Raw genomic sequence first — 13,955 nt, 5'->3', positions numbered from 1 at the left:
ATCTGTGGTAATTGGCAACTGAGCTGACTTATACTCGTTTTAGGTCAAATAAAGTCAAGTCCAATATATTTGTATAGAGCTTTTCATAATACATTGTTTCAAAGCTTTATAGACATACATCATGTTAATGTTTACAATATCGTAATGCCTTCAAGTCACATTTAGCATTGTGAAAACAACCTGATATTTAGCGTTGTTGCATTTTGGACGTCCAGAGTTTGAGTCCTGGCTAGTTGACCTTTTACAATCAGTTTTTACAATCAACCTCTGTATGTCACTTAACGTGAGAGTACTGTACTGTCAAGGGTTTTTTGTTCGTTTTTTTTTTTTTTTAAACAAAGGTCCCATCTTGTGTGAATGTCCAAAAAACAAAGGCTGCAACTTCTATATTCCTTTACTTTTACACAAAAATGTGTGATATGTCAAGTGATATGTTAAGTGACATCACTGTTGTTTTGAATAGAGTGGTACACTCACCTATACAGAGTGCAGGAGGGATGCCCACACACAGAACATACTGGTATATCATGAAGACAACCAGAAACAGGCAGTACTTAGACCAGGTCTTCGCAATGGCTGCCCTGCGTCGCTGCACCATGATGGCCACCAACCAACAGCCGTGGATAATAACCACAAAGTTCATACGCTGGCCAATAACATTCACAGTCATGAGAAAGCAGATCTAGAGGTGAAAGTGATGCACAAGTTAACATTAGATTTACTATTTGTGCTTTTATAACAACTAATATTGAGAAATGGTTTGATATATCAATTCTGTAACATGCATATACATATATATCCAACAGCATGCATTTATGATGTTTTTAGTTTAGGTGGATGTCATACTTCAAGGCCAAACTTGTAGAAGCTGTAGTCGAGCAGGTATTTGATGCAGTGAAGGAGACCCTTGTCCAGCGTGTCTCGGGTGGTCTGGGGAAAGATGACTGGAATTGGGGGAGGTGAGCACTGCAGTTGTCTGTAGTGATGAATCTGGTGGCGGTACACTGTTGCCTCAAACACCAGCAGCATGAGAACCAGCAGATGATCCTAATGGAACAGAACACCGAGCTCGTGTGCAACTTACTAAAACTGTAACCGTATATGATATAAGACAAATGACGGTGTGTAATATTAACAAAGACACAAAAATACCTATACTTCTTGTGAGCTTGTATAATAGATCTAGTCTCCAAGCTCACAGGCTTTATTTAGTATGGAACACTACAAAGTACTACCTACTCAAAATGTAGTGTACAAAGTTGTTGTCATTTGATCTCATTACCTTGCATGTTAAGTTTAGTGTGTCCAATTATCGTGACATTTATAATTTTTTTTCCCAATTTTTTTGAAGATTTTTATTTTTTCAAGTTAAGGTCAACGTTTGACCAATTAATTCCCTTTTTTTATCATTTAGAGACTGAGACAATTTAGACTTGAGCATACCTATAAAAATGTATAGTGATTTTCAAAACAACACTGATAATGTGAAAATTTCCAGATCAAATTGAGTAAGTATTTTTGTTCGCTTTTGTTCATGTGAATCTCACCTTGGTGTAACCAAGGATAGTAGCATCTTTCCTCACACCAAACCACTTGGCAGGGTCCACAGGTGATTTATACAGGGTGGAGTTCAGCATTTCATCCGGTTCTAGACTGGTTTCATTGACCATTGGCTACAATACAGAGAGAAAAGAGGTAAACAATGTGGTCTAAACCAGCAAGTTTACAACATTAAGTTATTTTTCTATCCTCACTGAAAGTGAAAGGTACCAACATAACATCTTGTAGCTACATCATGTTGAATCTGTTTAGGACACTCCACAATTACTGAATGGAAAGAAACAAACTGGCCAGAAATACAAGGAACATTTCAAGTCTGCTAGACATCTTTTAGGCTGCAGGGCAAAATCCTGTCTGCAGAATAGACTAATTACTCAGAAGAGGAAAACTTGGCCATTTATATGGAGATAAACATAAGTCTTTTAAACAGCAAGCCTGAGGAATAGCCGAAGCATTTGTAAATCACCGGAGAATAACAATTTTCTTTTTTTTTCTTTTTTTCAAACACTGATAAAATGCAAGAGTAAACACATCAACTTCATCCATGCTTCAGGGTATTTGTTTAATTAGTGCTAAGTTTATGAGACCAGCAGGGTGCCGAGATGCATGCATCACACAAATCTTGTGCGAGACGGTGTTGCTATTATTAATTCTGGTACAAGTGTGGGAGGAAGTGTGTATTTGCTGCATGAATGTATTTAAAAGTACTTAGGTAAATATAAACTAGATTTTTACATTTATGAAGTAAATGGGAGTGCTTTCTCATGCAAAAGTCATAATAATATGCTGTTCTGAGTAGTCTCAAATATATGGATGGATGGATAGATGGATATAACATTTTTTTAATCCTAATTTTACTTTAATTTTCAAAATGTGATGTTAAATAGTCCAGGATTTGTTCAAATGACAGATGCCATAGTAACAGTGATGCTTACCTTAGAAAGCACTTTACAACAACAACAACAAAAAAGTGTGTTTGAAAGCATGTGTGTTTAGGTGTCCTGTCTTACCACAGTGCAGTTGTTGGAGTACTCCGCAGGGTTGACTACACTGAGCTGGTACAGCATCTTGCAGACGATGATGACACAAACCCAGATGGTGGAGAGACAGGAGGCCATTGCTCTGAAACGGCCGTAAGGCATGGCAAAACTCCACAGCACCACCAAGACCAAGTTCATTGCAGATGGCTTTGAATGAAGGGGGAGCACAAGAAAGTAAATACAAGACAAGTGAAGTGAAGTGTGTAACACTGACATATTATCACCTCATAACAAGATAGGTGGAAGCAGATGGCTGTTTCTCTGGTGTGCTAAGAAAGTACATAAACGCAGGTTAAGAAACTGACACAATGAAATGACCTAAATATAAGAGTGTGCAGACCTCCAATAGCGCCACCCAGACGACACAATAAGCCACAATTTTGATGATGTGCAGCTCCAATACTCTCCAAATGAAACTTTGGACATGGGTTAAGGTGTCAGAGAACTTGCTAGACAGAACCATTAGTCTGTCCATCACCAGTCCCCACTTGCTGGGTATCGCTTCTGAAAACAGAGTAAGAATGCACACTACAATTATGGATGTATGTTGGCAACCGTATGAGTATTGGCCAATATTAAGTTTAAAATTCCTTTCATTGAGTTTGACCAGCACAGAAGCAGTATTTATTACTCTCACCGTCGACCTCTGATGGATCATCACCCTGCTCTGTAATGAGATCTTCCTCCTCAGCTCTTACTTCCTCTGTGGATCGAACCAAATCGGGATTCTCTATACCTCTCTTCCTGTGGGGAGATCAAGAACAGCACTGTCAGATATAATAAAAATAATAAAAAAGTAATATCTCTTCAATATTTTCAAATATTTCTCACAGAATGCGACTGGTTAAATGGAGAAATAAAAAAATACCCTGGGAATCGGCATCAGATTAAAAAAATTAATAAATAAAACTGAATTTATTCAGTTCAGAGGTAGTGCTCATGCCTGTTGATGGGTGTGACATTCTCCAGATCTGTGATCTTCATGAAGGGCTTATGGAAGTAGTGAAGCTGTAGAATACAGGCCAACAAGAAGAAGCCTGGGATCACAATACTGGTGAAGAGCTCAGATAGTTTAAACGTCTCCAGCCCCATGTCAGACAACCTAAAGACGGAGAACCATGTGCAATTATCACAAGTAATGTACCTGAAAATAAAAATTGTAACTTCACTTACTCGTCCATATAACATTCCAAGCCCATACGACTTTTCATAGAACACAAAATAAGACGATGCAGAATTTGTATGTGTGACTACAGCCTTTTGAAGCTTTTTTCCAGCTCTTCTAAAGCTTAAAGGACCCACACTTAATTGTATGGAAAAAGGGAAGCAGGAACATTCAAATAAACTTCTCCTTTAGTGTTCCACAAAAACATGGGTTTGGAATTACATTAAGGTCCTTCTTTTCCTATATCCTCTGAAACACTCACAAATAGTAAACACTAAACTAGGGGACATACTGTTGTTCTGTGAATCCAGTGAAGTTTCCCCAATAGCCTGGAAAGTCCTCAAATTGAAAGGTGTATATAGCAATGAGCACCACCATGGTGTAGGCCACCACCATCCACCAGAAGGCCTTCAGCAACCTCCTCCAGAGAGAATAGTACACCTAAGGACAGAGAGGTTTTTTTTTTGCTCAGTTTTATGACTAAATTTAGAGAAGAGCATTATGTTTCACACTGTATGTGGGCTGGTAAAAGTGTACCTGATACAGGCACAGGCAAAGCAGAAATAGCAGCATGTAGACTATCTTGTAGGCTACAAGCTTTCCTGCAAAGCTGACCATGATGAACATGCCACCACACACGTAGATCCAGTACTTAGCGTACAGACTCATCACCAGACCACCAAACACCTTCAAAATCGACTCATTTCGACCTGTGTTCTCTGAAAGAGAAAGAAAAACAAAACACTTAAACTACACTATCTTTGGTGAAATGAGAAACCCAAAAATAAAATAGGACAAAATAAGAAGAGTTTACCCACTCAAAGCAAAAGTTTTTATGACTTTGTATATAAAACCCTAATTTTATAGTACTCAAGTGGTGCTTTTTTGTCATAACTGCTCAACTGTCTCTCTCTCTCTCTCTCTCTCTCTCTCTCTCTCTCTCTCTCTCTCTCTCTCTCTCTCTCCCTTTTTTTTGGAAAAGAGTAGAGTAAACTATCTACACATTTTCTCTTTGATTTCTATACATATTGATTTTCATACAGGTTTGGATTAACATAAGCATCAATAAATAAGGACAGAATTATAATTGTAAAAGTTGTGTATGACATATCGACTAATAAATTACAGAAAGTTTAGCAAACACTTATCATCAGGTAAACAGCAAAAGTCCACAGGCTTTTCAAAATGAAAACAAAAGGAAAATTCAAACTAAATTGATTGTTGGTGGCAGTGTATGTTTGCCAAGAAAACCAAAAAACGGAAAGAATAGATGAAGTGGAGGAGGGGGAATTACAAATGTTTTCATAATGATGAGTAATAGACAGTGATTTAATTTCCTGAACTTCCTGAATGATTCAGAAATAAATATATTTATTCTGGCTTTGTGGTTAGCACTCTTGTTCCAGATAAATGACAGTGTTATCATGTAGTAGATGTGAGTTTGACTCTGGTTCCCGGGCCCAACATCACTTCCTGTTCTCTCTACATTTGATCCATCAAAAAAAAAAAAAAAGGCACAAAACGCAAACAAAATTGTCTCTCCTGATGCTCTCGCTCACCTCCAGTGGTGACCTCCTGCAATGGTGCAGTTATTCTCTTCTTCCTGCTGAACATGTCCTTTAAAGACTGTCTCAGCAAAAGCCAAAATGTCAACGTGAACAGCAGCTGAGAATAAAGAGAAAAAGAGTGAAGCAATATTTACACTTTGCTCCGTGTATTATGAAACATCATAAGAATTATGACTGATCATGTGGTTTACATGTGGTTGGATTGTGTAAAGATGTAGCAAGTCAGAACAAGTTTTCCCATCAACATTTCTGACTAATTTTAAGGTTTACGGCAGCCATCTCTAAAAGCAGTGCGTCCAAACTTATGTAGGCACAGCAACAATACATATTATACCTTTTCTAACATATCCATTTAAGGATTTGTTTGAGAAGTAAGATCTTGAAAATGTGTACTGTTGGTGTGCCTCCAGGAACAGTGTTGGGAAACACTACATTATAGTAACATTTTAGGTTTAATACAAGTCAAGCTTGACAGCACTTGTGGCATAATGTTGATTAATATTAATGTTGACCGACTTTACTGACAAGATGCACATGACAGCTGCATGTGATTAATAGCACAGCCCTACATACAAAACCACTTCACTTCCACTTCCTTTTTTGTTTAAAGAAAAGAAACGCCAAATCAAAATGAATTTTCCTGGTAATCAATATCACACTGTAAATACTTATTTGAGCAAACTTCTATTTAACCCAGAATGTTTTCTTTTCAATAGCAACTTGATTATTATCCAATATCAACTAGTATTACACAACAATGGCAGTCATACAAAAAAAAAAAAAAAAACATTTGCCAGGACTTCACTGTCCTCACCATGGCCCCTAAACGCAAACAGGGGTACTGTGCTCGGTCCAAACCCAGCTGGCGCAGGCTCATGGTGCCAATGTACTGGGGCAGTTCTGTTTCTAGGTCCATGGCCCACACATACTGCAGGCAGCAAAGAACTAAACCATACAGTAGAATGAAGGGAGAGCAAATTGTGGCAAAGCGTTGACGTGCCCGCAGCATCCAGATCAAGCATGACCACAGCAGCAGCACAAATGTCAGCCAGCTATGGTATGTTATACTCCAGACCTGCAGAGGCAAGAACAAAAACACATTATTCAGGTGAAAATTACTGCTCCAACAATGAATCAGCACAAAGCTTTACATCTATAGACAGAAGAGAATATCCGTTTTACCATCATGGCTATGAGGGCACAAATGTAACTTTGATGCAAGATCATTCGTCCCACCAGACGAAGAGGATTATCGGCTGCAGCCTCTCCACTGGGCCCTGCACAAACAAACATCACAAGCTCAGATTAAAGGTGAACTGGCATCCTCTCCAAGTGTAAATGCACAATCTACATTGTCCTACCTATGTCATGCTGACTTGAACCACTGTTCACAGGTTCTTCAGACATCTGTGATTCAGACAGAGGTGACTCTCTCGTGGTGAGAAGTGTTTGCTAAACAAAACAAACCAAAAAACAACTGTTTCACACAAGGACTGCATCTGACACTTTTTTAATAAGTACTTCAGCTGATTGTTATTCCTTTAATTAATGAAACATTCATTCCACATCATTGTGTTATCAGGTACAAGGTGGTTGGGTGAGAATATTCAGCAGGATCACACACTCCCTTCTCATAAAGGGATAGTCCAAACTTGTATGACTTTTTTCCTCTGTGAAACATAGAAGATATTTTGAATAATGCCGGTAACCAACCAGTTTTGCTTCCTATTGTGTTCCACTGTATGGATAAACAATAAATTGTATGGAACCAAAACTGTTTGGTTGCCAACATTGTTCAAAATATGTTCTATTATGTTCCACAGAAGGAATGATGACAGAATTTTCGTTTTCATTTTAACAATCACTCTCTGAAATCAATATATTGATTACCTTTTCTGTAATGAAGTCATGTATGTGACTACTCCTTATTTGAAAATAATTGTATCATAGCTACGGTTCATATAAAAATATACAGTACATCTATATATGGAAGAGAATAGATATGTACATCTATAGACCTGTATTTCAAATGTGCTCCATTTTAATGACATGATTAATAGATTGATGTTAGAACACGTTTTATATAATAAAAATACTGAAATATAAATAAACTGAACTGAACTGTTTAAATTCATACAAATAAATATGTTCTACTTTAAAATATAATTTGATGATCATTATTTATACAGTTTTTATTATTATTATTATTATTATTATTATTGACTTCTTGTCATCGCAGCCCTATTTCACACATTACATAAAAGCTGTGGAATTAGTTTGGCATTAGTTTAACACAACTGAACCAATCGGCCAGCCTATGTTACTTCTACGAAACAGCACTGGAATGCATTGCAGTGTATTCCATTTTAAGCGTTCCTGTACAAACATTTTCTGCTACATTTTTTTACAGAGATTTCCATGCATTCTGAACACTAAACGTTGCCACAGACATGTACATGCTATTTAACGATTTTGTTATAGTTATATATATTTTTAGTTGATTAACATACTCCTATTCGATTAATAAGAAAAATATACTTATTTATACTTACTTATTTATACTTATAAATATACTTGTTTTTAACACAAATTGGGGGCTCGTCCAGGATATATATATATATTTTTTGTAAAGTATTTTTAGTGAAAGTTGGTCAGTTCAAGTTGTGTATTTTGTGTTGTAGGCAGAATCGGTAGAAGATTCATAGGCAGAGTTTGTGAAGAACCACAGTGATTCAAGTCTTACCTTAGTGTCATCTTCATTACTATGTCTAGTTGCCTCCCAAGGCCTGAGCTCCACTTCCTCTCCAGCCTCACCCTGTACCGCTTTAACTGCTCCACCCTCATCAGCCTCCACAAACAGAAAGACATTACATCAGTTAATATATGAATCATCAACTAACTCAAACTAACAATTACTGTACACAAACCATGTGTCAAATATTATTCAGTGGCTTACAAGGGTACAAATGCAATGTGTGGATAACTGAGATTACTGTATGTAACATCATGTTCAAGGAGACAGAACTGTACTTTTAAAAGGACAGTTCAGCCAAAAAAAGTTTTAACAGTTTTATATATATTGAAATATAATGTCAATTTTAAAGCTTGACATCAAGTGGTTGGCGAACAATGTGACCATTCTGCTGATTCACTTAAGGAATCGATGACAGAATTGTAATTTTTGGGTGAATTATACCTTTTGTTGAACAAATGAGTTTGTGAAAGCACCTTGTCTGTGTGGCCAAGACTGTGACTGCTGATTTTCAGCACTATAGTCACAGAGATGTACAACAGGAAAAGAATCCCAGGATTGACGTACACCGGCCAGTCATGTTGTGTGTTGAGGTTGATGTCAAAAGAAGAGCAGTTTCCAGGCCTTATTATATCCTTCAGGCCAAACAGTCTGAAGCAAAAAGAAAACACATTTAAAACACATGAGTGAAAAACATGCAATCTTTGACTTTCTGTGATATTCTGGTCACTACAAATGGCCCAAATCTCTTTCAAGGAAAGTTAGTTTACTCTGTGGCCATATTTACAATGCTTACTAGCAACTATTTCAGGCATGCAAAAAAAAAACTCCTATCTACTTGAATGGGGACATACCAGAATCGCAAATACTCCTTGTCAAACTAACATTTAAATGACATTTCAAATTAGCAACAAAATATAAAATTAACTTAAATGTTTGTCCCTTATGGTGTTAAAAAAAGCATATAATTCAGGTTGGTACACCACCAATTGGTTACTGGCTCTTTTATTTAGCAGGCAGGACTTCTGAAAGTCTTATGCTCACCAAAGCTGCATTAATTTGATCAAAAATATTGTAAAAACTGTAATATTGTGAAACATGATCATTTTTTATCAACTGCTGAAATTAGTTGAAAACCATTATACACTACAATTCAAAAGTTTGGGGGAAGATAAAAAAATAAAAAAATATATATATGTGTGTGTGTGTGTGCGTGTGTGTGTAAATTATACAAAAAAAATACTCAACAAAATTGCATTGAATTTATCAAAAGTTACATACATTAATAATGTTCAAAAATATTTCTCTTTAAAACCTGTTTTCAACATTTATTATACAGTAATTAGTATCATTATTAACAATTAAGCACCAATAATAATTGATAATAAACGTGCTGCATACAGGCTTATGTTAGTTCAAATTTATGTGCATTACAATAGTAATAGTGATGCTTGCCTGTGCTCACACTAATAGTCTTAATCTGACAGCAGTGTGCATGAGACATATTGTATGTGACATGCTTAGGACAATGATGTATAGCAGAATTTGGTTTTATCTCACTGTGACAGCTGTGACAGTTATCTGCAACAGCACAGAGGTTAGCAGTGATTTGTGTGTCTGGAAAAACACACAGAGCTGGCAACCTCACCAAGCCAGGTTTTACGGCCAGTAAGTGTGGGTGTCATTCTCCAGATATCTAAGGCTTAGGTCTCAGTGTTGCTTTTCAGTGGGTTATGCAAGGCTGGCAGGACACACCACCTTCACCTCCCCAGCCTGAGGCTCTATTTTAGTTCAGCAATAACTCTCGCATTTACATTATGCCCTGCCTTAACACAACCCCATGTGATGATTCTGAACAAACAAGAACACAGAACCTCAACAGGCCAGACTGCTCATTTAAAAATATATGGACAAACAACAGTAGATTAAGATAAGAAACTTGAAATCCTATTTGGAATGCAAGTAATGCTATTTATATATGAGCAATAACTTTAAGATTACTGATAAATAAATATAAACATTAACTGAAATAAAACTGATAAATTATAAGTCAATGATACTGAAATAACACTTGACAGATGTACCTTGCTGGCATGATTTTTTTTTTTTTTTTATGTAAATATATAATTTATGGGCTTATTATTCAATAATTCAGAATTTATTCAATTTATTTTGTTAAGACTTTTTATTCATCAAATAATCCTGAAATAATCTTAAAATAGAAGTTAAAATGGAAGGTTTTTCAGTACATCTTTTATTCTTTGAAAGAATTTGTATATGTAATTATATTTTTACAAAAGGTTTCTATTTTGAATAAATACTGCTTGTTTGGACCTTTTTTTGTTGCTGACTGAAAGTATGTATGTATATATATATATATATATATATATATATATATATATATATATATATATATATATATATTAGTGCTGTCAATCGATTAAAAAAAATGAACTAATTAAATCGCAAAAATTTTTAAAATTAATCGCGATTAATCGCAATTAAAAGACTGAGGGCTCTATCTTGCACCCAGCGCAATTGACTTTGTACACCGACGCATATGTCATTCCTATTTTGCACCCTCCCAAAGCGGGCTTTTCCCTCCACAGAACCACGTCGCTAAACTAGTGAATGAACTTGCGCTCCCTGGGCGGTTCAGCGCAAAAAAGGAGGCGTGTTCCGGCGCAAACAATCCCTGGTGCTATTTTGCTGTTCCATTAAACAATTGCGCCACTGACCAGAAAAAACCTAGTCTAAAGTCAGTGGTGCGTTGCGCGTTGTTCATTATGCTATTTTAAGGGCGCATGCTTGACCATAATGTATAGCGTGCACAACGCACATACACTTTGCTCATGTAATCTACACAGATGCAACAGTTATTTTTGCAAATCATAAATTGTTACACTAAAAAAAATATTAACACATGAGATGACGGAAATCATTGTGGTGTATTTTGGGTGGGTTTCTCCCATCCCCATACAACACAACTTCTCTGTCTTTCACTGCTCTTACAAGAACATCAGTCTCCTCGGCTGTGAACCGCTCCTGGCGTGCACCTGGTAAATACGCCATAATAATAGCAATCCATAATGGAACTTGCGCACCTGCTTTTAAAGGGAATGTTGGATGACGCCCTGATTGGTTTATTTCACGTTACGCCCAAACCACACCTATGAATAATGAAGCTACTTCAGACCAACCCATTTTAGATTTGCGCCGGGCGCAAGAGCCATTTATCCCGCCGGGAAAATAGCAACAGCGCCGACACCCGCCCACAAAGTTACTTACGCTTCGCGCTTTGACACTTGCGTTTCAGATCGTTAAAATAGGGCCCTGAAACTTTTTGGATATGTAAATGTAAAATGTTAATAATTAATGTAAACTCAATACAAAGAAACTATTTAAATTCAAATATGATTGTTTATTGGAATTTTTGTTTAACTTGTAACACAGATTTTCTCATGTAAACAACATACCTGCAATAAACCATCAATATCCTCCAAATTAACTGTTGGCTTGAAAGCCATATTTATTACAGAAATAAAAACACAGGCATGTAAGTGCCATTTGAATTTCAAAACAATCAATGCCAATAAAAAACAAAAATGATTTCCATGTTGAATTCTAAGTGGACTGCAAAAAAATTCCAAAGTATAGTCATTGCCAGTGCTTTTAGCGTACCGGTACGCTTATTTGGACATCTGTTTTAATAGAGGTTTTAATCTTTTACCTGCACTGCCGAATTTCAGAGCGCCCTTCACAATGCAAGCTTCCTAATTCATCCCACCCAGAGCAGAAACTACATTACCCATTCACCCTTAAGTTATACAAGTGAATAGCGCATGTGTCGCTTTTCCCACTGTTAAGTGTCAACAACTCAACGTGGCCGGAGAAGGTGTGTGAAACTCGTTGTGAGTGTACACAACGCTCGGTTCAGTTAAAAATCAAATACAGTTAACAACAACACTTAATATGTTTTCTTGGCTTCAGACTCTGAATACTGCAAGAACAAGACCAGAATCAGATGATTCGCTGACTAATACCTCACCAATTTTGAATCCTATCACTGCAGGTCAGACTCAAGCTAATGAAGTAATACAGCTCTTTCAGGAAGAAAAATTCGGGACAGTCCCGAAATCTAAACTGTTGTCCCGACTCCGAATCTGGCCCTAATTGTCCGGAAAATTATACTAAAGCAAAATGTTGAGTATTTATTTTCTGATAAACATTAAATACTGTCTTCGGAGGTTGAGTCTCATTGGCTGCAGCATCTTTTTTCTAAGTTCTAAAAAAATACCGTAGACGGCAAGGCACAAATTTAGATATTCATTTATCTAATTAATCTATAGCCTATGCACAAAGACAATATGATATTTTTGTCCCCTTTTTGTTTTAAAGCTTGATGAAGAGAGAGAGCGCAAGTTGCTGCAGCTGCGAGGAGGACAGTGATGCACGCGCACAGGAGTGATTGACAGTTCGCGGCACTGTGTACAAAAAATACTCCGCTACACAATTATTTCGTTATTTTCGTTTAAGCTTATTAACGTTAGCGTTACAGAAAGGTATGATTTACGCACTGTTACAACAGTCATTGTTTTTTTTGTTTTTTTTTAAACAATGACATTTGAGTTCATGATTTTAATGTTGCTGTTTCTTGTGGCAGACTAAATGAAGAGTAATGTTTCTTGTGGCAGACTGAAGAGTAATCCGAGTTTTATACTGAAACTTTCCGTCTAAAAGTCCTTCCTTGGTCTTATCCATATTTCTTTGCACGTTGAACACACATAGGCCACAACCGGAAATAAAAAAAAACTGCAACCGCGTTAATTGCGTAATTTTTTTTTACGCGCTAAATATTTCAAATTAATCGAATGCGTTAACGCGCTAATTTTGACAGCACTAATATATATATATAAATGTAATTTATACTGTTATTATACTATGACGTGTTCAATTAAAATATGGTCAGTTTCATATGTACATATTCATATGCCTGTGTAAAAGTCATAGAACGGTTGTTCAACAATTCTCATAACACAATTTTAATATATTGCTCTAATTCCTTTAGAATTTAACACTGATCACATGTTAAAAACTATACAAATACTAGAATTATATATAACAATCCTTTATCTGTAGTGTAGTGTAGGTTTACCCAGAGGGGCTTTTTGCAAAAAAGATAAATTTTGCATTGGTGCTTCGATCACTAAATCGAAAAGATGTTTCTATATTTTCTGTCAATAGCACACTGGCTGATGCATCATCATTCTGTACATGTTAAACGCATATATAAAAGATGTTAATATTCTTACTGGGGAAACCTCTCTCATCTTTCCATATTGTTTGAAGTAAACTGGAGAGCAATGCAATTCCAATGTTATACGAATGTGGCCATTTTAGATTATCATGATACAAAGTCAAAGTACCAAGGTATTAAAAGTGAATGCCATCACTGTATCATAATACCGCCACAATCCACCAATAATGGTCACTGTAACTGGTAGAACATGCTCCTGGATCAACATTCTTTTGTTGGTCCTGAAATAACATTCCTGTGAAGAAAACAATATCTTAACCTCAACCAAAACCATTAACTTGATGGCTCCAAACCCAGCCTTATGCTTTACCCTAACTCAAACCATACTGTTTGATAGTGATGTTGCCCTAGAACCAACAAAAGATGTTGATCCAGGAAATGGTGCAAATGTTGTCCTACTTCTAAAAATCAAGGTAACCAGCCTCTTTGGTTTACAGGAATGTTGTTCCAGGAAAAATAAGGATGTTGAACTAGGCACACACACTACTTCAACAAATCAGAGCGATTTTACAATAACAGAACAGTGAAAATGATGCCACAATGTTACAGATGT

At 36.4% G+C, this 13,955-nt stretch overlaps 1 protein-coding gene across 2 annotated transcripts in view; it reads right to left on the bottom strand.

The window, feature by feature from the left end:
* Nucleotides 1-13,955, bottom strand: part of piezo1 (piezo-type mechanosensitive ion channel component 1) — a 96,205-nt gene that overhangs the window by 17,794 nt on the left and 64,456 nt on the right. The window contains exons 8-23 of one of the 2 annotated variants that reach the window (XM_052560402.1): nucleotides 8,562-8,736; nucleotides 8,077-8,181; nucleotides 6,695-6,785; nucleotides 6,516-6,610; nucleotides 6,148-6,408; nucleotides 5,325-5,430; nucleotides 4,303-4,484; nucleotides 4,058-4,206; nucleotides 3,544-3,702; nucleotides 3,238-3,344; nucleotides 2,941-3,104; nucleotides 2,825-2,869; nucleotides 2,571-2,747; nucleotides 1,548-1,673; nucleotides 847-1,047; nucleotides 478-682 (exon numbers count right to left, since the gene is read on the bottom strand). In XM_052560402.1, the coding sequence (XP_052416362.1) occupies nucleotides 478-682; nucleotides 847-1,047; nucleotides 1,548-1,673; nucleotides 2,571-2,747; nucleotides 2,825-2,869; nucleotides 2,941-3,104; nucleotides 3,238-3,344; nucleotides 3,544-3,702; nucleotides 4,058-4,206; nucleotides 4,303-4,484; nucleotides 5,325-5,430; nucleotides 6,148-6,408; nucleotides 6,516-6,610; nucleotides 6,695-6,785; nucleotides 8,077-8,181; nucleotides 8,562-8,736 (2,348 nt within the window). The remainder of the gene's footprint in view (nucleotides 1-477; nucleotides 683-846; nucleotides 1,048-1,547; nucleotides 1,674-2,570; nucleotides 2,748-2,824; nucleotides 2,870-2,940; nucleotides 3,105-3,237; nucleotides 3,345-3,543; nucleotides 3,703-4,057; nucleotides 4,207-4,302; nucleotides 4,485-5,324; nucleotides 5,431-6,147; nucleotides 6,409-6,515; nucleotides 6,611-6,694; nucleotides 6,786-8,076; nucleotides 8,182-8,561; nucleotides 8,737-13,955) is intronic. The other variant, XM_052560403.1, reaches the window with a different exon arrangement.

The sequence above is a fragment of the Carassius gibelio genome, chromosome B7, assembly GCF_023724105.1.
Source record: "Carassius gibelio isolate Cgi1373 ecotype wild population from Czech Republic chromosome B7, carGib1.2-hapl.c, whole genome shotgun sequence".
Taxonomy (NCBI): Eukaryota; Metazoa; Chordata; class Actinopteri; order Cypriniformes; family Cyprinidae; genus Carassius; species Carassius gibelio.
The sequence above is the reverse complement of the archived record's forward strand: the minus strand, read 5'-3'. Positions and strand labels throughout refer to the sequence as shown.